This window comes from Bombina bombina, chromosome 4 (assembly GCF_027579735.1).
Source record: "Bombina bombina isolate aBomBom1 chromosome 4, aBomBom1.pri, whole genome shotgun sequence".
Classification (NCBI taxonomy): domain Eukaryota; kingdom Metazoa; phylum Chordata; class Amphibia; order Anura; family Bombinatoridae; genus Bombina; species Bombina bombina.
In genome coordinates, this window is record NC_069502.1 from 925,617,406 (window position 1) to 925,640,785 (window position 23,380).

The 23,380-nt window shown below is 41.0% G+C and overlaps 1 protein-coding gene across 3 annotated transcripts in view; it reads left to right on the forward strand.

The window, feature by feature from the left end:
- The window catches only part of CRIM1 (cysteine rich transmembrane BMP regulator 1), a 1,124,265-nt gene that overhangs the window by 947,662 nt on the left and 153,223 nt on the right, over positions 1–23,380 (forward strand). For all 3 annotated transcript variants that reach the window (XM_053711878.1, XM_053711879.1, XM_053711880.1), the window contains one exon: positions 15,604–15,813. In XM_053711878.1, coding sequence (XP_053567853.1) covers positions 15,604–15,813 — 210 coding nt within the window. The remainder of the gene's footprint in view (positions 1–15,603; positions 15,814–23,380) is intronic.

The following is a 23,380-nucleotide window of genomic DNA, read 5'->3' on the forward strand; positions in this document are numbered from 1 at the left end:
GATGTCCACAGCCTCAGAGCAGGCGGACACGTTATGGAGCAGTGGTCTTTAGACCGCTGCTTCATAACTGCTGTTTACAGTGAGCCTGAAGGCTCGCACGAAAACAGGGGCATCAAGCTCCATTCAGAGCTTGATAATTCAGCCCCAATTTTAAGCAACTTTCTAATTTACTCCTGTTATCAAATTATCTTCGTTCTCTTGCTATCTTTATTTAAAAAACAAGAATGTAAAACTTAGGAGCCGGACCATTTTAAGTTCATGACCCTGGATAGCGCTTGCTTATTGGTGGCTACATTTAGCCACCAATAAGCAAGCGTAACCCAGGTTCTGAACCAAAAACGGGCCGACTCCTAAGCTTTACATTCATGCTTTTTAAATAGCAGGAACCAATTTTTTTTCCTAATTGAATTTTAAATTATATTTATTGAAACTGCTTTGAAGCACACCTTTAAAAATAGTTATATTAAGATAAAGCTTTAACTAATGTCTAATAATCAAATAGTATATGTCTGTTGGTGGAAAACAGGGACAGAAAATGTTAATAAAAATGACAAAATGTTAATGATAATTAAAAAGCTGCTGTTTTAGCTTAAAAAATTCCAGATTTACAAAGGCTGAATAATCCGGTGCCTAAATCAGACACAGGATGAAAACAGAGAGACAGCGCTATAGAAGTGGCTTTCGATATAATGAGACTTGACTCAGAAAGCTACATAAAACAGATAAAAAAAAAATACAAAAATGATCATACAATGTACATAAAATATGTTTAAAAGCCAAGATACTGATGAAGAGGCATGGACCTTGAAACGCGTAGTAAGAAGTGTGTGCAACAGCCGGCCGGCTCCCAGCATTTATCTCATCTACTGCTTGCCAAGGACGGATACTCCTCTTTTATATTGCTATTAAGTGCAAGTATCTTGGCTTATAAACATATTTTATGTACATTGTATGACCATTTTTGTATTACATTTTTTATTTGTTTAATGTAGCTTTCTGAGTCAAGTCTCGTTATATCTAAAGCCACTTCTATAGCGCTGTCTCTCTTTTTTCATCCTGTGTCTGATTTAGGCACCGGATTATTCAGCCTTTGTAAATCTATGATTATTTTTATTGACTAAAAGATTTGGAACATTCAGTAAATTTAAAAAATGTTAGCCTTTTTTCTATAGAAATATTAATCCCTTTATAACACAGACACACCCTGTACGTCGCATGTCCTAAGTGGTGTGCAGTACTGTAATAGCGAAGTTCTTGACAAGAGTGGCAAGGATATGCTATTACTGCATGCCTCACCCCTAAAGCATACGGCAATTGTGCAGTCTCGCTGCTCTATTTAATCCCACTAAAAATAACAGGTGACGTATAGGGTATGTTGGCTGATGTTAAATGGCATAATGAATGTCAAGGGGAACATTCATTCTAGCATTTAAACAGTCAAAATTAAAAACAAAATTAAAAAATAATGCCCATCAAGGATTCAATCACAATCTCACCATGGTTTTCAGTAGCTAATAATTTCTGAACTTTGGCTGATATTGTGTTGTTTCCTGTGATCACAGTCCCAAAATGCTTCTGCTGTTAATATCCATCAAGCACAAAATTGTTACCTTATGAAAGCAAAACAAAATTGTTATATTCCTAGTTAAAGGGATATAAAATACAATATTTTATTTTATGTTTGAGATAGAACATGCAGTTTTCTTCTTAAAAGGGAAGAGTCCACAGCTGCATTCATTACTTTTAGGAATTCAGAACCTGGCCACCAGAAGGAGGCAAAGACACCCCAGCCAAAGGCTTAAATACCTCCCCCACCTCCCTCATCCCCCAGTCATTCTTTGCCTTTCGTCACAGGAGGTTGGCAGAGAAGTGTCAGAATTTAATTTGTGTCTTATGGAGGGTAGTACTCTTCGACATAGGACTGGAGTTTTAAGTAATCCTGTCAGCCTCTCAGTGAGAGCATGGATGAAAGTTAGAGTCCGGAGATGCAGGGAGAGTTTTCCTGCGAACCCATCCCGACTCATATTAACAGCTCCTTGGTAATCAGCGTAGACGAGTTTCGCTGCCTACCTTTCTTCACTCAAGTCCATGTCAGAAGCGAGGCTACTTTCTGTCACACTTGAAGGGCCGTGTTCCTGTTCCACGGTGTAGATTCCGGTAAAATTGTTTCATTTTATTTCAATATGTGATGTTTTGTTAAAGAAACAAGGTAGGGTCTCAGTGGGACTCCTTTTATCTTAAATGAGGAATCATGGGTTAATATCCCCTGAGAGGGGTTATTGAACAGTTTGTTATGTGGTTCTATCTGCAATGTGTAGCTATACTTAGGCTCACAGCCTTTATGGAACATAAAGGTATTCTTTTAATGACGCAATCTCTCAAGATTGCAAGCCCTTTTTGTGACTGGCACGGTGCACTTTGTGACGGGTGCGGTTACTTTGTTTTTCACTTTCGTATGCTTACTGTGTGCGACCAAGAGAGTCTAGCTCGTGGGTTGTCTGGTTCACAGAAGGTGGTGAGTGCCCCAGCCATTGGGGATGTCAAAGTGTGTCAGTTAGTTTAGTCTTTTTGTAATCCCAAGATTATGGAGGATTCTGATATACATGACACGGATGCCTCCGATACAGAGGATGTGTCTTGTGATGAATATGAAATGGCCCGGGTAATTAATGCCCATCAGTTATGTTCCGGGTGCCATTCTAGAGTACTCTCTTCTCCTGAATCTGGGAGCTTAGAGTGCATTGAGCCATCCACCTCCGAGGTTTCCATGACCTGTGAGGCGCGCGCCCAAGACCCTTTCCCGGCTACGCGCGCAGGTGTCCCTATGGCTTTCACTCCTTCTCCGGAGAGTGGCTTGTTTCCGCCGGAGGTTACAGCACGGTTCTGCATGGCCATTTCTATGGCGCTGTCTCATTTATATTTCCCAAGTGAAGTATTTCTCCGATACTGTCCGTGCTCCGTTAACCTAGGTCCATCGAGCGTGGGATCGTCTATTCAGTTCGGCCTTCTGGGGAAACATTGGCCCCTGAGGCTTCAGGGGCCCCAATCTCGGAGCCGAGGTCTCCAGTAGATCCAGCGAGGGATGATTTTGCCTTCCGTTTTAGACTGTCTCGCCTTCGAGTTCTTTTATGACATGTTTTGGCAATGTTAGAGGATCCCAGTCCTAGTGGGCAGAGGGATTCGTGGCCTTAGAAGGATGGCAAAATGGATATGATGTTAGGGGATGAAGCCAATCTCCTTATCGTCTTCATTTTTATGTTTTTTTATGTTTTTCGGTTCCATTTCTAAGCTTGGGTGATTGGGGTCTCTACTCGGCTGGTCCTGTTGTCGTTCTCATTCACCTTGGGCGTTAACCCAATGGGTGCTGCCTTTCTTTTTTTTGTGATCCGGATGGATGTGTTTATTTGTTTTTTCCTTAAGCTCAGGTCTGTTAGATTTCGTTTTTACAATTGTTCTTCTATGGAACCGATACTTGCGACTAGTGGTCGCGTGGGCACTCCCTCAGGAGTTGCGCACTTGTTGGATATTAGAATTTTTCGTTTTCTAGTTCATTTACTCGATCCTTCGGGACAAATTTTCTTGGACCTTGAACAGTTCCAGAGTGTCCTTATACCAGGCTGGTACTGGTAGGGCGCTTTTTCAGCTGTTACCAGGGTTCATGTCACCTTTGTGGTGCTGAGAGTGCCTCTTGGCCTATTCTATGGACTCCGGGCTCGGATCCTACCAAAGTATGAGGCCTGTGGTTTAGATGCAACTTCTCCAGATAGGGGGTTGTGCGTGCCAATCTAAGGTTGGTCGGTTCGGGCTACTCGCCTGGGCTATGAATCTGCTTCTTGCAGACGACTTCTAGGCTCTTAAGGTCCCCAGGGACTTAGAACCGTTATTTCCATGAGATGGAAGTTTGGTCGAGTGTGCCGGGTGATTAACGTTTGGTTCTTCACTCAAGGTTCTTCCGGACGCTGACTTTTTAGCCTATTACGCTCTTTTTTGGCAGAGTATCATCCTTTCCCACTTTTGGAGGGGATTGTCTGGTCGGGTGCGCGGGCATGTTTTTCTCTGTTCCGAGACATGTTACTCTGAAAGGTGTGCAGGGTCTCCCTGCCTTCTGTGGGAGCTGTGGCTCCAACGTTTGCCTGCTCAAGGAAGTTTTCCTTGAATATTAGCTTCTTCAAGGTCTCTGACTGTCGTCTATTCCATTCTAATACCCTCGGTCAGACTACGGTCTTTGACGTTCGTGTGTGTGAGTCCTCGATGTTACGCTAGCCTTGGGGCTTATCAGTAGAAGTGTCGAGGTTGGGTAGGGAGAGCCACCCTGTGAGGGTCAGGCAGTTGTCCAATTTCCTCGATACTCCGTTTGGGGTTTTGTGGGCAGTGCCTTTCGTTAATTCTCTGAGATGGCGAGCAGGGCCCTGGGTTATCATTTTCCTTCGGGTATTGATGTTGCCCTGTCTGTGTGTGTATCACGTGTTGCCGCTTGCCTACGAAATTTATTGTGATCCATCTGCACTGGGTACTGATTCTCAGACTGTTCAGGAGTCCTTCGTGACTCTTGGGCAGTTTAGGGTTCTTCGGAGATTGGATCTTTTGATTGTCCATTGTCGAGGACCCTGGCCTTGGTCCATGTCTCTCCATGGATGGGCGTAGATGGTTCGATTCACGCTTGAAGTTTGTGGTCCTGTGGGCCTGTTTTGTAGGGGCTGGGGCTCTGTGAGAGATGCCTGTCTGATGGTGGCTTAGGTAAAATAGATCAGTGCGAACACTGTCCCTTTAAACAAGCCCACCAACTGGCGTGAATTGTCACACATTATTTATAATTATTATTTATTATTACATTATCCTACCTCATCTATTAACGATGTGCAAATGGCTGTATGCTGGCAGCCAATCAGCTTTCATACGGCCACATATATGTGTGCACTGCCTGTATATAATTGAGCACTGGGCTAATGGCCATATATACACTCCTGATGAGATTGGGGATAGTGAATTCAATAATACAATTTTACTAATACTTTCCATTAAAACAATGTTAAATCATTTGTAAGCTGCTTAGATGTTTTACTGTTTATCTGTGCCTATCATTCCCCTTTCAGGGACTGTAACTTGTTTCACTTTCTCTCCAGAAGTGTATATTGTTAGTTAAATTTAAATGACTATTTCTTCTACAGCTTATTTATATTTCTAGATACATTATAGTCCATTAATTCCAATTAGATTGTTCCCAACCTGAATTACTACTATCCATCTCTCTCCGAGGCACTGCATTTTCTTTAGATCCATTGCACATGCTTTATTAATGAATGAGTTTTATACAATGGATGATAATCATTTTTATATACAATGGGGGATCGATTCATTACCATGTGCTATTGTCCTTTGCAAATAATTAGTTAGTTATTGATTTCCTACAGATTGAATTACCTTTAATGGTTGGAAGATCATTCTTATTTAGCAAAATGACAGCAGGAAGATGTGTTACAGTTATGATACTAAATGCCATTCTCTTATATTTCTTAAAGGCCAACAATCATCCAAATGTTAACATATCCTTTAATTTGTATCACTGAGTTCACTCCATGGTGAATAGGAATACAAAAATAAGTAAGAATGTTAAAAGAAAATTACCATTTGTTGATATACATATATATATATATATATATATATATATATATATATATATATATATATATATATATGTATATTTATTTAAAATAATAAAAATAGATTCTAGTTACCCCTGAGTAGGGCTGAGTGAATTACGAATGTTCCCCTTGACACTCTAAAGGGAATGAGGGAATGCTAATATTTGATAATTGAATATTAATATTCAAATATTGTATATAACATTCCAATTTTTAATGTGGAATTCAAAATTTACATTTATGGGGACATAAAAGTACAAAAAAATTGCTCTAATGTGTTTGAGAATTGTATTATTGTTCTATTGTTTAACCCCCAGCAAAAGGGTTTATACATATTGGTAAAGTCAACTCTGGAGCAACAATGTACTACCGGGACCTAACTCAACATACCTGATGAGCCAATGACATGAGACATTTGTTAAAAGAAAGTAAATTAAAATCGCATGCTTTATATGAAAAAAGTTTCATTTTGACTTTCATGTCCCGTTAAACATTCCTTAGATTTGATACCCAAATTGTTTGTTATATCCCCAAACTCTATGAATAACTGTTGATTGCTTTCAATACTTCGCTGTATTACAGCCTCAATGGCACTTTACTGACTGTTACAGATGAGGAACAGGACTTGGGAATTATTATTTCAGATGATTTAAAACTTAGTAAACAATGTAGTAATGCAGCAAGTAAGGCTAGCAGAATGCTTGGATGTATTGGTAGAGGCATTTGCAGCAGAAATAGTAAGGTTCTTATGCCACTTTATAGATCATTAGTTAGGCCTCATATTGAGTATTGTGTGCAGTTCTGGAGGCCATATCTTCAGAAGGATATTAACAAACTTGAATCTGTGCAAAGGAGGGCTACCAAAATGGTACATGGTCTAAAAAATAAAACTTACCAGGATAGGCTCAGTGACCTAAATATGTATAGCTTAGAGGAGAGAGGGGGAAGAGGTGATATGATAACAACTTTCAAGTACATTAAAGGGCTTAGTAAAACTGAGGCTGTGGGTATTTTACATAAAATGGAAAATTCAAGAACAAGGGGTCATGATATCAAGCTGAAGGGTAGTAGATTCAGGAGTAATTTGAGGAAGCACTTCTTTACATAAAGAGTGATTGATTTTACTTCCTCAAGATGTGGTAATGACAAACACTGTCGGGGACTTTATAAAAATGCCTGAGACAAGCATAAGGCTATCCTACAAACTAGATAAGTTTATACTGTTAGGTAATATTGGGCAGACTTGCTGGGCCTATGACTCTTATCTGCCGTCAATATCTATGTTTCTATGTATTGTATGGATCTATTTCCAATAAAGCTTGTTGAAATACAAAAAAAATATATTCCTTAGACTTGCATAGGGCTAGTTTCCATTGAGGTTGTAAAGTTTGGAAACTGGTGGCAACATAACAATTCTCCATAGGCTTTAATGGAGATAAATGTTTTTACCACCGGTTTTCAAACTTTACCACCTCAATGGAAACTAGCCCCTTGATGTCTATGGCCTAGTTTCCATTGATGTGGTAAAATGTGGAAACTAGTGATAACATCATCTATCTTCACTAAAGTCTATGGAGATTTTATAATGTTACCACCAGTTTCCAAACTTTACCACCTCGATGGAAACTAGGCCTTTTGCTTAATTTCCATTGTGGTGGTAAAGTTTGGAGATTGGTGGTAGCATAAAAAAAAAAAAAATCTATAGACTTTGGCCTAGTTTCCATTGAGATTGTAAAGTTTGGAAACTGGTGGTAACATAAACATTTTTCCATAGACTTTAATAGAAATTAATGTTTTACCCACCAGTTTCCATACTTTACTACCTCAATGGAAACTAGGTCCTTATTCAACTCATAATACGAGTACAACCCGACGCACGAAAAGCTTACTTTTATTCTTAAATGGAAAGAGTGCACAGCTGCATTCATTACTTTTGGTAAATAAGAACCTGGCCACCTGGAGGAGGCAAAGACACCCCAGCCAAAGGCTTAAATACTCCTCCCACTCCCCTCACCCCCCAGTTATTCTTTGCCTTTTGTCCCAGGAGGTTGGCAGAGAAGTTTCAGAATTTAATTTGTCTCTTATGGAAGGTAGTACTCTTCGACATGGGACAGGAGTTTTAAGTAATCCTGTCAGTCTCTCAGTGAGGGCTTGGATGGAAGTTAGAGACCGGAGATGCAGGAAGAGTCTTTCTGCGAAACCATCCCGACTCATGTTAACAGCTCCCCAAGCAATCGGCGTTGTTGAACTTCGCTCCGCTGCCTGCTTTCTTCTCTCAAGTCCATGGCAGAGGTGATGCTACTATCCGTCACACTTGAAGGGCCGTGTTTCTGTTCCACTGCGTTGATCCGGTAAGATCGTTTCATTTTCTTTCTTCGTGCCTGTACTGTACTACAGATGTTTTCCCGAGAGGCTACCGCCTTGCGGGACTAACTTAACATAAGGGTCTCAGTGAGTCTCCTTTTAGTATCTTGGAATCAAGGATTAATATCTCCTAAGGGGGGTTATTGAACAAGGTTTTTTTTAATTATGTTTGTTATGTGATTCATTCTGCTTATGTGTAGTGTTAAATGGGCTCATGGCTTGGAACATAAAGGCCTTGGAAGTGACGCAACCTTATGGTTGGCGCACTTTTTTTGGATTATACGGTTTACCTTCTGGCCGGGCGTGATTACGTTCTGTCCTCCATTTCCACATTCCTGACCGTGTGGCGATGGAGAAATTCAAGTTTGTGGGTGTCAGGTGCCATTTCGTTTTGTCTTAAAATAGTCCATATTGGCATATTCTCTATCCAGTTATGGAGGATTCTGATGCTGAGACTGTTCAAATTTCAGACTCAGTTATCAAGGATTCTGATACTGAGACTGTTCTAATTTCAGATTCAGATTCTTTGTCCAGGAAAGAATCCGGATTGGCCTCGTTGACACATGTCAATCAATTAGGTTCGGTGTGCCGTATTAGAGTGCCTGGTTCCTCGGGCTCGGGGAATCAAGGGCCAGCTGATCCATCCGCCTCTCGGGGTCCTATCCTCCAAGAGGCGAGTTCCCTACCGCTCCATACTTCTACACATGCGGGTTACCCAGATTATGATTATTCCTCCACGCAGGGTGGCTTGTTCCCCCCTGAGGTTGCAGCATGTTTTTGCTTCCACATATTCTTGGCGATTATTCGTCTTCAGAGTCCAGATGTTTATGCGCGATTGTGCTCGTGTCCTATTGTCCCGGGTCTATCGCCTTGGGGAGGGCCTGTACAGTTCCCTGTGGGTGTAATTATCCCTGAGTGTTGTGCCTTTCGTTACAGAGTTGCGCACCTTTGTGTCTTACTCAGACATGTTTTTCAGTTATTAAATGATCCTATCCTCGGATACAGGAATTTTCAGTCTGCTTCGAATGGTGCACCCCATTAGACATGTGGGCATGATGTAATTTCCTGACTGTTCTTTTTGAGATCCTTCCCAGTTTTTTGGAAGATAAGGGCTCCTTTTGGCTAGTCCTGCGGTAGGCCTGTTTTCTTCTTGGGCATTAACCTACGGGTTGCCTTATATTTTCTTTTTTATCCGGTTAGGATGTCTTTTAATTTGTTTATTATTTTCCTTCGGGAATCTTAAACTGGGATCGATACTCTCTGTTACTTCTGCAGAAGTGTTTTTGGGAACAGGTTAGTCCTATGTTTGTCTGTTTTCCCTTCTTCCCCTCTGAGGAAGGATTTATGCAGCTTGACGGTTAGGACCCGGGTTGCAGGCTGGTCCTGTTGGGTTTGGTTCTGTCTTGTGGCTGTTCAGACACATGGCACCATTCTGATTGACTGGTCCGGTCGAGGCGCTGAGTGCTCATGTTATCATTTGTTTTACATTCAACTAAGCATTCTAGAAGACCTGTGGGTCTGCAAGGCAGGAAGGGTTGTCTCAGTCCTTATAGCCTTTAATTTGGATGACTGGGTCAGTGGAGTTTCCGCTGTGTCACTCTCTCTTGTGTCTGGTATTGTTTGACCCTAGAGTTCCTCCCCCACGTGGTGGAGAGTTGGAGGGCTTTGCGCCTTCTTATCACAGAGTGAGCGGTTTGGCCTTTTTCTTTTGAGGCTCGGGGATTGTCCTTTTGGACTTCATCCTCAGCAGCTAGTAGTTTGAAGGGTAGTTCAGCTGCTTTGCAGCGGATGGTTTGCAGAATGTAACCAGCAGTGTACTGTCTAGCTGTTTTTCTGAGACATTTTTGTCTTCCTCTGAGGTCTCCATGTTAGGTCTTCTTTTAGGGGACTGGGAGATGTTTGTTCCCTGTTAGGGACACTGAGCGTGGTCTCCTTGGGCTTGCTTGGGGTTCCTCCCAGAACTGAGGATGGTTTGCAAGTCTATCTCCCTGTGATCATCCGCTTTTACAGAGGTGATGTGGAGACCAGCCTTTGCTCGAGTGTTTTTTTCCTCGAGGTTTCCTCTTGTTTTATTGTCCTGTAACTGTTGGTGAGTCTAGAAGCTTTAGTGTCGTTGTACGACTTTTACCGCCTTAGCTCCTTTGGAGTGTGGGACTTCGGCAAGGGGTGGTCTCTTCCTTAGGTCGGGACTTGCAAGTTTTTCTCGTTATCCGGGTTAATCTGGATATTGCATTAGTATCCCCTTTGGTCTGGGTTGTTATTTCAGACGGGGTGTTAAGTTTGCGGGTATTGTTTGTTTAAACAATTGGGGGTTCGGACTTGTTCTCCCTTTCGGTTGCTGAGTTTCCCTTGTGGATCCCGTTGTGGGTTGTTACCGGACCTTAGGCTCCAGGGTTGGTTCGGGATTCCCCAGTTCCTGGAAACTTGGGCTATGTCCTTTTACTCGGATTACTTGACCTTGTATTGGTTGGCCAGGTGTTCTGAGGCTGTTGCTCATTGGGCTTGTTTTGCACCTTAGGGGGTTTCCCTTGGTCAGCTTGCTGTAGTATCCATTGAATTCACTGCTCTGCATGTGAATGCACTTGCAGTGTCTCTGCTGCTACTATTGCACTTTGGTTGTGTGTTAGCAGGCTAGTTTTTAGGGGAATCACTTTAAACAGGGCTTCTGAGTTGGGGATTGATCTCTCCTTTAGCCTGTGACTTGTGGAAGGTGCTGCCTTTTAGCCTTTTCCCCTTTTTGGGTGAGAGTTTAGTCTCCTTTTTATGTAGATGTGGTCCTTTTCTTACGGCTTCTCCTGGATCAAGAGATGGGACCTGTGAGTTTCCCTAGCTGAGAGGCATATTCTGTCTGGGTTGTTCATTCCATTTGGAGTCTTGCTGGCTCCGTGTCAAGACTAAGATGGACCTTTTTTGGTAGATTCTTTGGGTCTACGATCCTGCTGTCTGTTCTAAGGAGTCGGGTTGCACACATGCTCTGTTGGATTGGCTGTGGCCATTCTTCCGCTCGTCTTTGCGCTGGTTTTGGGGTTCTTCTATTCCATTGTTTCAGACCTGCCGACTGCCATTGCTGGGGCTGGCCCGGCTGGGAGTTGGTTCTGAGAGACGTTGTCATCTCCAGGATCTAGGTGGACGTAGTAGCTATAGCTAGCTCCCTAAGCTTACAAGCTGAAACTCCAAAAGAAAGGGTACTCCAGCCTTTGCAGTTTAAAGTAAAATGACCTTTATTGTGCCATGGTCCACAAAACAAACAACGTTTCAGACATGACTAAGGACCTAATGTAGGTCTGAAACGTTGTTTGTTTTGTGGACCATGGCACGATAAAGGTCATTTTACTTAAAACTGCAAAGTCTGGAGCACCCTTTCTTTTGTAGTTTCATTTGATGTGGATGAGGTGGCTGCCTCCTTGCTCCTGTGCCTAATTGTTTGGCTGCTGTTCCCTACCTTTTGCTTATTTAAGCTTACAAGCTGAGGGAATGCTCCACCTCAGGGTCTGGGTGTCACTTCTCTTTCTTGGGGGGCCTTGTTGAGGATGTGATTCCCCCTTTTTTGAAAGACCTGTGGGTAGGTCTGGTGGCTTGGATTGCCTAGAATGTGCCCTCTGTCTGGGAGTTGTCTTTTGCAATCTGTTCTTTTGCTGGCCGCTTTTGCTCTCTTCAAGTATTCTCTGCGTCATCCTGAGAATGGCGGCATGTTCTTGACTCAGGGTTTTTCATCTGGGTCTGTTACACATTTTTTTTTTTTAGCGGAATACTTCAGTGTTCCAAGTTCAGACGATGTGAGGGCTCCGTCTTCTGTTGTCTTTTGGTGCTTTTGCATGACGTTTGAGAGAAAGGTTTCTCTGTTCTTCTGTCCTATACCTTCGGTTTCTCCTGGTCTAGGCGTAGTCTCCCCTTGTCTGTCGGGACCCTTTTGGGCCCTTGTGATCTTGGCTAGCTCTGGGGGGTTTTCCTTTATGGATTGTGACCTTTCGTTTTTTTCCTTCGGTTCTCCTGGCCCTATCCCTTTGGGAGTTTAGACTGGTGTTCCCTTCTTTAGTGAGGGGTGAGTGGTGAGGGACCGGCTGTTGGGCGACGGTGTCTCCTGGAGGCCTGTTGGCTCAGTTGAGTCCAATTTTGCGGTCTCTAACTAGGCCTGGACTACCTGCGGGTCAGTGTCCTTTGGGCCTTTTCCTTTTTAGTTTTTTTGGCTTCGGACGAAGCTGGGTTATTTGTGGGCAGTGGTTTCAGGTTTGACACCCTTAGAATGGGCCGCCTATTGTACCCTCCCATCTTGGCATTCAGTGTCCTCTATATCTTGGGTATTGTTTTCCCAAAAGTAATGAATACAGCTGTGGTCTCTTTCCATTTAAGAAGAAAAACATAAATTATGCTTACCTGATCATTTTCTTTTCTTCTGATGGAAAGAGTCCACAGCTCCCCACCCGTAATTTTTATGTGGGGCGTCCTTTTTTTATTCTTTTGGCTCCTATCACCCTGATATTTCTTCTACTGTTCCTTGTTCCTCGGCAGAATGACTGGGGGATGAGGGGAGTGGGAGGAATATTTAAGCCTTTGGCTGGGGTGTCTTTGCCTCCTCCTGGTGGCCAGGTTCTTATTTCCCAAAAGTAATGAATGCAGCTGTGGACTCTTTCCATCAGAAGAAAAGAAAATGATCAGGTAAGCACAATTTATGTTTTTAGCACAGTTAACCCTTGAGCAGAAGTGTTAAATAGCGCTCCACTCGTAATCTGGCCGTTAATAGGCTCATTACCCAGCTGATTTTACTGACTACCCAGTGAAAACATAAGCCTACATGAATCTTAAATTAGCTAATATTAATTTTTTCACCAACGTTTTTTGCACAAATTATGATTAAAGGGACACTCAACCCAATTTTTTTTTCATGATTCAGATAGATCATTCAATTTTAATCAACTTTCTAATTTACTCCTATTATCAATTTTTCTTCGTTGTCTTGCTATCTTTATTTGAAAATCATGAATGTAAATCTTAGCAGCTAGCCCATTTTAGGTTCAGCACCATGGATAGCGCTTGCTTATTGGAGGCTGACATTTACCCACCAATAAATAAGCATAACAGGTTCTCAACCAAAAATGGGCATCACATTCCTGCTTTTTAAATAAAGATAGCAAGAGAACGAAGAAAAATTGATAATAGGAGTAAATTAGAAAGTTGCTTAAAATTGCATGCTCTATCTGAATCATTAAAGAAAAAATTTGCGTTTAGTGTCCCTTTAAATCAATTTCTTTTAACTTTTGCAGTTAATTTGTGCTTTGGATAGCTTAAGTAACATTTATAAATAACAGAAAAAGTTATAATATTGCAAAGTATTACACTGCCCCCACCTGGCTACTTCATAATGCCATCCAGCCAGCTACATATATATATATCTTTGAAATTGCATGTCAGCCATTTGGTGTATTTCTGCAAGTTTGGCCTACTTTAACAGCAGCATATTTTGTATTTTTCAATTGCACAGCACTATTTAAGTTACAATTGGAATTTATGACTAACGAAGCAAAGCAAATGAAGTTTTTTTATGATTAAAGGGCCATAATACTCATATGCTAAATCACTTGAAACTGATGCAGTATAACTGTAAAAAGCTGACAGGAAAATATCACCTGAGCATCTCTATGTAAAAAAGGAAGATATTTTACCTCACAATCTCCTCAGCTCAGCAGAGTAAGTTCAGTGTAAAAAGTTATACTCAGCTGTTCCCAGCTGCAGGTAAAAAAAAAAAAATATGAAGAAATGAACAGCAGCCAATCAGCATCAGCAGTGCTGAGTTCATGAACTCTTACTGTGATCTCATGAGATTTGACTTAACTCTCATGAGATTTCATAGTAAGCTTCCTTTACCTGATTGGTGAAATAATATGAGAGTTCACGAGGCTCATCCCCTAAGCTGTCATAGGACAGACACACTAAAATGTTGCTTAGAAATCCTTTACAATGGGAGGTGGCTACTGAGGAACTTTTGAGGTAAAATATCTTTCTTTTTTACATAGAGATGTTCAGGTGATATTTTCTAGTCAGCTTTTTACAGCTATGCTGCATCACTTTCAAGTGTTTAAACATTTGGGTATTATGGCCCTTTAAACACCCACAGAACATTTAAAAAGACACACACGGCACACCACAGTATTCTAGCAGTTCATGAATACTTTTTAATAGTGCTCTTCAGTGTGTGAAACCTAAAGGATACAATAATTGCATCCTTCAGAGATAAATATGGAGAAGGTCAGATTTCGCATATAACACATTGTTTAACACATATTTTGTTAACCATATTGACTGGTTTGGTAAATGTTTTTTATTCAGCCTTACACAAGTAAAATATGTATGAGTGTAGTAGTTTTTTTTAAACCCATTTAGCTGCAAATTATATAATTTAGTAGAAGGCTGTAAACAGCAGCATGATGTTTCTCCGTTTACAGTATTGTGGGAGACTTTACATTCACGATCTGGATATAATCCTTAAAGAAGATATAAAAAAAGAGAATTTGACATATGGATCTGGACAGTAATGTAGTTTAAAATGTAATATCAGCTGGTTTTCATCATTTTTAAAGGATGCAAAACTCAAAATTGAAATGCAAATTTATGCATTTCACTTTTAAATAGAAGCATTTTTTGCCATATAAATGAATAAGTAGAAATGGGTCTAGAAAAGATTACCAATGCTTATGTGATAGCTTTTAATGGACAGCGAATATGTATGTATGCTTCGTGCACTCTTATTCAAACACTTCACCTGCTTAGAGAGCATCTATTGCAATGTCAATGTTTGTGATGGAAAGTCATAACTTTAGTAGGAGCGTTTTTCTGATACGCGCGTATTGGAAAATTGCTTCTTCTTCAAATCTGAATTCTATTCATGTACGTACATTTCAGTTTTCATTTATTGTCCCTTTAAATATGCGGTTATCAAGATACAAGCTTTTACTATTTTTTGTCTATTTGATTCTTGTTATTGTAACGAGATTTGACTTCAAGTACATTATACCAGTTTTAGTTTTGAGGGATCAATGTTTTAGCAACAGAAAGAAATCTTCCAGTATATTCGGGAAATAATATTATTTGTGTGAAAATGTGCTGCCAAAATGATTACTTAATGACTTTTCATCATGAGATTTATGTATTAGATTGCAGAGCTCCTAGGATCCAGTGGCCATTGTATTGTAAATAATTTTAGAGTAATTAGACATGAAAAAAAAACGCTGTTAAAGGGACATGACACCCACAATGTTTTTTTTTTCATGATTCCGATAGAACATATTATGTTAAACAACTTTCCAATTTACTTCTATTATCAATTTTGCATCATTCACTTAGTATCCTTTAATCGTGAAAGAAAAATGTTGAGTTTCATCTCCCTTTAAGCTATAACATTGCTCGGATAAAAAAAAATACCGCTAGCTTTTTTTCAATCCATATTTGATCAATGGTAAAAATCATTTATATGTAAACAGATATTATAGTCAAAATTGGAATTCACCATTCGCACATTTAAATTTTGATTACAGCTAATGGCTTGTTGATAATTAGTATTAATGCGCATTGTTTTTGTTTTCCTGTTTTTGTCTTATTTCAGAGGCCCCAGCATCTGTTATTCCACCAATCAAAACAGGCTCTTGCCTCTCAATGGATGGGCGGCGTCATGACAATGAGGAGAGTTGGCATGACGGGTGTCGCGAGTGTTACTGCTATAATGGACGAGAAATGTGTGCCCTGATTACTTGCCCTGTACCAGGCTGTACCAGCCCTACCATACTCCCAGGGCAGTGCTGTCCTTCATGTCCAGGTACCTTCATTTTACTTTTGAAATCAAAATAAATAAATTAATGTTCTAATTGGACAATTTCTTTTTTTGTTTACATCAAAGTTTATAGGCCCCATTTACTATAACAAGTAGGTGGACAAGGTATCCCTTGCTCAGGATTTAGAGGCGCCATTTGCCACCCACAGTTAGTGCACAAGCATTTGCATGCAGTTTGATTTGATCTACTATCAAATTGACTATTTTCTCTTGGTATCCTTTGCTGAAAAGCATATCTAAGTAGGCTCAGGAGCAGCAAAGCTAGTTGGGGATTGGTGGCTACATACATATGCCTCTTGTGATTGGCTCACCAGATGTTCAGCTAGCTCCCAGTAGTGCATTTCTACTCTGGAGATGACTTTAACTATATGTTTAGCACCTTTGCATTGGTTAAACACATAGTTACAGTATAAGCAAGAAATAGTGCAATAATAAAATATTGCATCACAATAGAGCATTTTCTTTTTGAACGTTTATGTCTCTTTAAAGTTTTTTCCTCTAAATTCATCATCTAGAAAAAAACAACTATACTTAGGTATGAGGTAGATGTGATTTTTTTTTTTTCTTTTCAGACATTTTTTAAAATTGTTTAAAACCAGCAAACGTCAGAATTAAGATAGGAAACTTTTTTAGACATATAATTAAACTATTATTTTATCATCACTAAATAATAAAGAATATAATTAAACTATTATTTTATCATCACTAAATAATAAAGACATTTATGAAAATGAACCCATAGACTTTATAATGACCTCTGAGATTTTACATTATTTCAACCCATGCTTTGATCGTCCTTGTTATTTTAAAGAGATTACTTATTTATTGTTTTATTTATTTATCTTCAGAGTATTTAGAAAAAATCTATATTCCCCTCGACTAAAAGGAAGCTATAGGTGAGGGGATTAAAATGTTAATGCTGGGGCCATAAAATGATGTTGGACAAGGGTTTCCTAACCTTTTCAGAAAAATACACAGTTCTTTAGCATGCATAGGGCTAATTTTTATGTTACCACCAGTTTCCAAACTTTACCACCTCAATGGAAACTAGGACATCATTTTTCATCTTAATTAATTGCTTAGAAATGTCACATTTCCATACATTTAACATAGTTATATCCCAAATACGGCATAGTTTCCATTGAGGTGGGGAAGTTTGGAAACTGGTGATAAAAACATTTACGGTATCTCCATTAAAGTCTAAAACAATTATGGCCTAGTTTCCATTGAAGTGGTGAAGTTTGGAATCTGGTGGTAACATAAAAATTAGCCCTATGTGTGCTAAAGAATGGCGGTTCAGCACCTAGCTAGCGCTTGCTGATTGGTGGCTAAATGTAACCACCAATCAGCAAGCGCTATCCAGGGTTCAGAACCAAAAATGGGCTCCTAAGCTTTCATTCCTGCTTTTTCAAATAAAGATACAAAGAGAAAGTTGAAAGGCTTAAGAAAGTTGCTTAAAATTGCCTGCATTATCCGAATCACAAAACAAAGAAAATTGGGTTTAGTATCTAACATAATGTGTTTCATTAAGAAAAGTTTTAAAAAAAGTACTTGTTTTTTTAACTTTTTTCTGTAAGTTACTTATGAACTCATGTACATGTTGCTCTGACTGACTCAAAGACAAGAAGATAAACATACTCAAAAACCTTTTTAAAGGGTGTATCCAAATACTGCTCTGAAACAGCAAAATCTGCACACTGTGGCCTAGATTTAGAGTTTGGCGTTAGCCGTCAAAACCAGCATTAGAGGCTCCTAACGCTGGTTTTGGGCTACCGCCGGTATTTAGAGTCAGTCAGGAAAGGGTCTAACGCTCACTTTGCAGCCGCGACTTTTCCATACCGCAGATCCCCCTATGCCAATTGCGTATCCTATCTTTCTTCTGTTAAGTGTGATCAGTCCACGGGTCATCATTACTTCTGGGATATTACTCCTCCCCAACAGGAAGTGCAAGAGGATTCACCCAGCAGAGCTGCATATAGCTCCTCCCCTCTACGTCACTCCCAGTCATTCTCTTGCACCCAACGACTAGATAGGATGTGTGAGAGGACTATGGTGATTATACTTAGTTTTATATCTTCAATCAAAAGTTTGTTATTTTAAAATAGCACCGGAGTGTGTTATTACCTCTCTGGCAGAGTTTGAAGAAGAATCTACCAGAGTTTTGCTATGATTTTAGCCGGAGTAGTTAAGATCATATTGCTGTTCTCGGCCATCTGAGGAGTGAGGTAAACTTCAGATCAGGGGACAGCGGGCAGATGAATCTGCATAGAGGTATGTAGCAGTTTTTATTTTCTGACAATGGAATTGATGAGAAAATCCTGCCATACCGATATAATGTCATGTATGTATACTTTACACTTCAGTATTCTGGGGAATGGTACTTCACTAGAATTACACTGTAAGAAATACATAAAGCTGGTTAATAACTAGAGATTATGTTTAACGTTTTTGCTGGAATGTAAAATCGTTTTCATTTGCTGAGGTACTGTGTGAATAAATGTTTGGGCACTATTTTTCCACTTGGCAGTTGCTTAATCTGTTTTTCTGACAGTTTCTGTTCTCCCTCACTGCTGTGTGTGAGGGGGAGGGGCCGTTTTTTGGCGCTTTTTCTATGCATCAAATATTTCAGTCAGCAACTCATTGTATTCCCTGCATGATCCGGTTCATCTCTACAGAGCTCAGGGGTCTTCAAAACTTATTTTGAGGGAGGTAATTTCTCTCAGCAGAGCTGTGAGAATTATAGTTTGACTGAGATAAAAAACGTTTATTCTGTAATTTGTTTCCTGCTTTCAGAATTTGTTATCTTTGCTAATGGGATTAAACCTTTGCTAAAGTTGTGTTGTTTACAAGGATTGAGGCTATAACTGTTTCAATTTATTAATTTTCAACTGTCATAGATCTTCTGTGCTTCTTAAAGGCACAGTACATTTTAATATTATTCTAATTGAATTGTATTTCCAAGTTGCAAGTTTATTTGCTAGTGTGTTAAACATGTCTGATTCAGAGGATGATACCTGTGTCATTTGTTGCAATGCCAAAGTGGAGCCCAATAGAAATTTATGTACTAACTGTATTGATGCTACTTTAAATAAAAGTCAATCTGTACAAATTGAACAAATTTCACCAAACAACGAGGGGAGAGTTATGCCGACTAACTCGCCTCACGTGTCAGTACCTACATCTCCCGCTCAGAGGGAGGTGCGTGATATTGTAGCGCCGAGTACATCTGGGCGGCCATTACAAATCACATTACAGGATATGACTACTGTTATGACTGAGGTTTTGGCTAAATTACCAGAACTAAGAGGTAAGCGTGATCACTCTGGGGTGAGAACAGAGTGCGCTGATAATATTAGGGCCATGTCAGACACTGCGTCACAGGTGGCAGAACATGAGGACGGAGAACTTCATTCTGTGGGTGACGGTTCTGATCCAAACAGACTGGATTCAGATATTTCAAATTTTAAATTTAAACTGGAAAACCTCCGTGTATTACTAGGGGAGGTGTTAGCGGCTCTGAATGATTGTAACACAGTTGCAATACCAGAGAAAATGTGTAGGTTGGATAAATATTTTGCGGTACCGACGAGTACTGAGGTTTTTCCTATACCTAAGAGACTTACTGAAATTGTTACTAAGGAGTGGGATAGACCCGGTGTGCCGTTCTCACCCCCTCCGATATTTAGAAAAATGTTTCCAATAGACGCCACCACAAGGGACTTATGGCAAACGGTCCCTAAGGTGGAGGGAGCAGTTTCTACCTTAGCTAAGCGTACCACTATCCCGGTGGAGGATAGCTGTGCTTTTTCAGATCCAATGGATAAAAAGTTAGAGGGTTACCTTAAGAAAATGTTTGTTCAACAAGGTTTTATATTGCAACCCCTTGCATGCATTGCGCCGATCACGGCTGCAGCGGCATTCTGGATTGAGTCTCTGGAAGAGAACATTGGTTCAGCTACTCTGGACGACATTACGGACAGGCTTAGAGTCCTTAAACTAGCTAATTCATTCATTTCGGAGGCCGTAGTACATCTTACTAAACTTACGGCGAAGAATTCAGGATTCGCCATTCAGGCACGCAGGGCGCTGTGGCTAAAATCCTGGTCAGCTGATGTTACTTCTAAGTCTAAATTGCTTAATATACCTTTCAAAGGGCAGACCTTATTCGGGCCCGGGTTGAAAGAGATTATCGCTGACATTACAGGAGGTAAAGGCCATGCCCTGCCTCAGGACAAAGCCAAAGCCAAGACTAGACAGTCTAATTTTCGTTCCTTTCGTAATTTCAAAGCAGGAGCAGCATCAACTTCCTCTGCACCAAAACAGGAAGGAGCTGTTGCTCGCTACAGACAAGGCTGGAAACCTAACCAGTCCTGGAACAAGGGCAAGCAGACTAGGAAACCTGCTGCTGCCCCTAAAACAGCATGAATTGAGGGCCCCCGATCCGGGATCGGATCTAGTGGGGGGCAGACTTTCTCTCTTCGCCCAGGCTTGGGCAAGAGATGTTCAGGATCCCTGGGCGCTAGAGATAATATCTCAGGGATACCTTCTGGACTTCAAATACTCTCCTCCAAGAGAGAGATTTCATCTGTCAAGATTGTCAACAATCCAGACAAAGAAAGAGGCGTTTCTACGCTGCGTACAAGAGCTCTTGTTAATGGGAGTAATCCATCCAGTTCCACGATCGGAACAGGGACAGGGGTTTTACTCAAATCTGTTTGTGGTTCCCAAAAAAGAGGGAACTTTCAGACCAATCCTGGACTTAAAGATCCTAAACAAATTCCTAAGAGTTCCATCGTTCAAGATGGAGACTATTCGGACAATTTTACCTATGATCCAAGAGGGTCAATACATGACCACTGTAGATTTAAAAGATGCTTACCTTCACATACCGATTCACAAAGATCATTATCGGTACCTAAGGTTTGCCTTCCTAGACAGGCATTACCAGTTTGTGGCTCTTCCATTCGGATTGGCTACAGCTCCAAGAATCTTCACAAAGGTTCTGGGTGCTCTTCTGGCGGTACTAAGACCGCGGGGAATCTCGGTAGCTCCATACCTAGACGACATTCTGATACAAGCTTCAAGCTTTCAAACTGCCAAGTCTCATACAGAGTTAGTGCTGGCATTTCTAAGGTCACATGGATGGAAGGTGAACGAAAAGAAAAGTTCACTCGTTCCACTCACAAGAGTTCCCTTCCTGGGGACTCTTATAGATTCTGTAGAAATGAAGATTTACCTGACAGAGGACAGGCTAACAAGACTTCAAAGTGCTTGCCGCACCCTTCATTCCATTCAACACCCGTCAGTGGCTCAATGCATGGAGGTAATCGGCTTAATGGTAGCGGCAATGGACATAGTACCCTTTGCACGCTTACACCTCAGACCACTGCAACTGTGCATGCTAAGTCAGTGGAATGGGGATTACTCAGACTTGTCCCCTTCTCTGAATCTGGATCAAGAGACCAGAAATTCTCTTCTATGGTGGCTTTCTCGGCCACATCTGTCCAGGGGGATGCCATTCAGCAGACCAGACTGGACAATTGTAACAACAGACGCCAGCCTTCTAGGTTGGGGTGCCGTCTGGAATTCTCTGAAGGCTCAGGGACAATGGAGTCAGGAGGAGAGTCTCCTGCCAATAAACATTCTGGAATTGAGAGCAGTTCTCAATGCCCTCCTGGCTTGGCCCCAGTTGACAACTCGGGGGTTCATCAGGTTTCAGTCGGACAACATCACGACTGTAGCTTAGATCAACCATCAGGGAGGGACAAGAAGCTCCCTAGCTATGATGGAAGTATCAAAGATAATTCGCTGGGCAGAGTCTCACTCTTGCCACCTATCAGCAATCCACATCCCGGGAGTGGAGAACTGGGAGGCGGATTTCTTAAGTCGTCAGACTTTTCATCCGGGGGAGTGGGAACTTCATCCGGAGGTCTTTGCCCAAATACTTCGACGTTGGGGCAAACCAGAGATAGATCTCATGGCGTCTCGACAGAACGCCAAGCTTCATCGTTACGGGTCCAGATCCAGGGATCCAGGAGCAGTCCTGATAGATGCTCTGACAGCACCTTGGGACTTCAGGATGGCTTACGTGTTTCCACCCTTCCCGTTGCTTCCTCGATTGATTGCCAGAATCAAACAAGAGAGAGCATCAGTGATTCTAATAGCACCTGCGTGGCCACGCAGGACTTGGTATGCAGACCTGGTGGACATGTCATCCTGTCCACCTTGGTCTCTACCTCTGAAACAGGACCTTCTGATACAGGGTCCCTTCAAACATCAAAATCTAACTTCTCTGAAGCTGACTGCTTGGAAATTGAACGCTTGATTTTATCAAGACGTGGATTTTCTGAGTCAGTTATTGATACCTTAATACAGGCTAGGAAACCTGTTACCAGAAAGATTTACCATAAGATATGGCGTAAATACCTATATTGGTGTGAATCCAAAGGTTACTCTTGGAGTAAGGTTAGGATTCCTAGGATATTGTCTTTTCTACAAGAAGGTTTAGAAAAGGGTTTATCTGCTAGTTCATTAAAGGGACAGATCTCAGCTCTGTCCATTCTGTTACACAAACGTCTGTCAGAAGTTCCTGACGTCCAGGCTTTTTGTCAGGCTTTGGCCAGAATTAAGCCTGTGTTTAAAACTGTTGCTCCACCATGGAGTTTAAACCTTGTTCTTAATGTTTTACAGGGCGTTCCGTTTGAACCCCTTCATTCCATTGATATAAAGTTGTTATCTTGGAAAGTTCTATTTTTAATGGCTATTTCCTCGGCTCGAAGAGTCTCTGAATTATCAGCCTTACATTGTGATTCTCCTTATTTGATTTTTCATTCGGATAAGGTAGTCCTGCGTACTAAACCTGGGTTCTTACCTAAGGTAGTTACTAACAGGAATATCAATCAAGAGATTGTTGTTCCTTCTTTATGCCCAAATCCTTCTTCAAAGAAGGAACGTCTACTGCACAACCTGGATGTAGTCCGTGCTCTAAAATTTTACTTACAGGCAACTAAGGAATTTCGACAAACGTCTTCTCTGTTTGTCATTTACTCTGGGCAGAGGAGAGGTCAAAAAGCTTCCGCTACCTCTCTTTCTTTTTGGCTTCGTAGCATAATTCGTTTAGCTTATGAGACTGCTGGACAGCAGCCTCCTGAAAGAATTACAGCTCATTCTACTAGAGCTGTGGCTTCCACTTGGGCCTTCAAGAATGAGGCCTCTGTTGAACAGATTTGCAAGGCTGCAACTTGGTCTTCGCTTCATACTTTTTCCAAATTTTACAAATTTGACACTTTTGCTTCATCGGAGGCTATTTTTGGGAGAAAGGTTCTTCAGGCAGTGGTTCCTTCTGTATAAAGAGCCTGCCTATCCCTCCCGTCATCCGTGTACTTTTGCTTTGGTATTGGTATCCCAGAAGTAATGATGACCCGTGGACTGATCACACTTAACAGAAGAAAACATAATTTATGCTTACCTGATAAATTCCTTTCTTCTGTAGTGTGATCAGTCCACGGCCCGCCCTGTTTTTAAGGCAGGTAAATATTTTTTAATTTATACT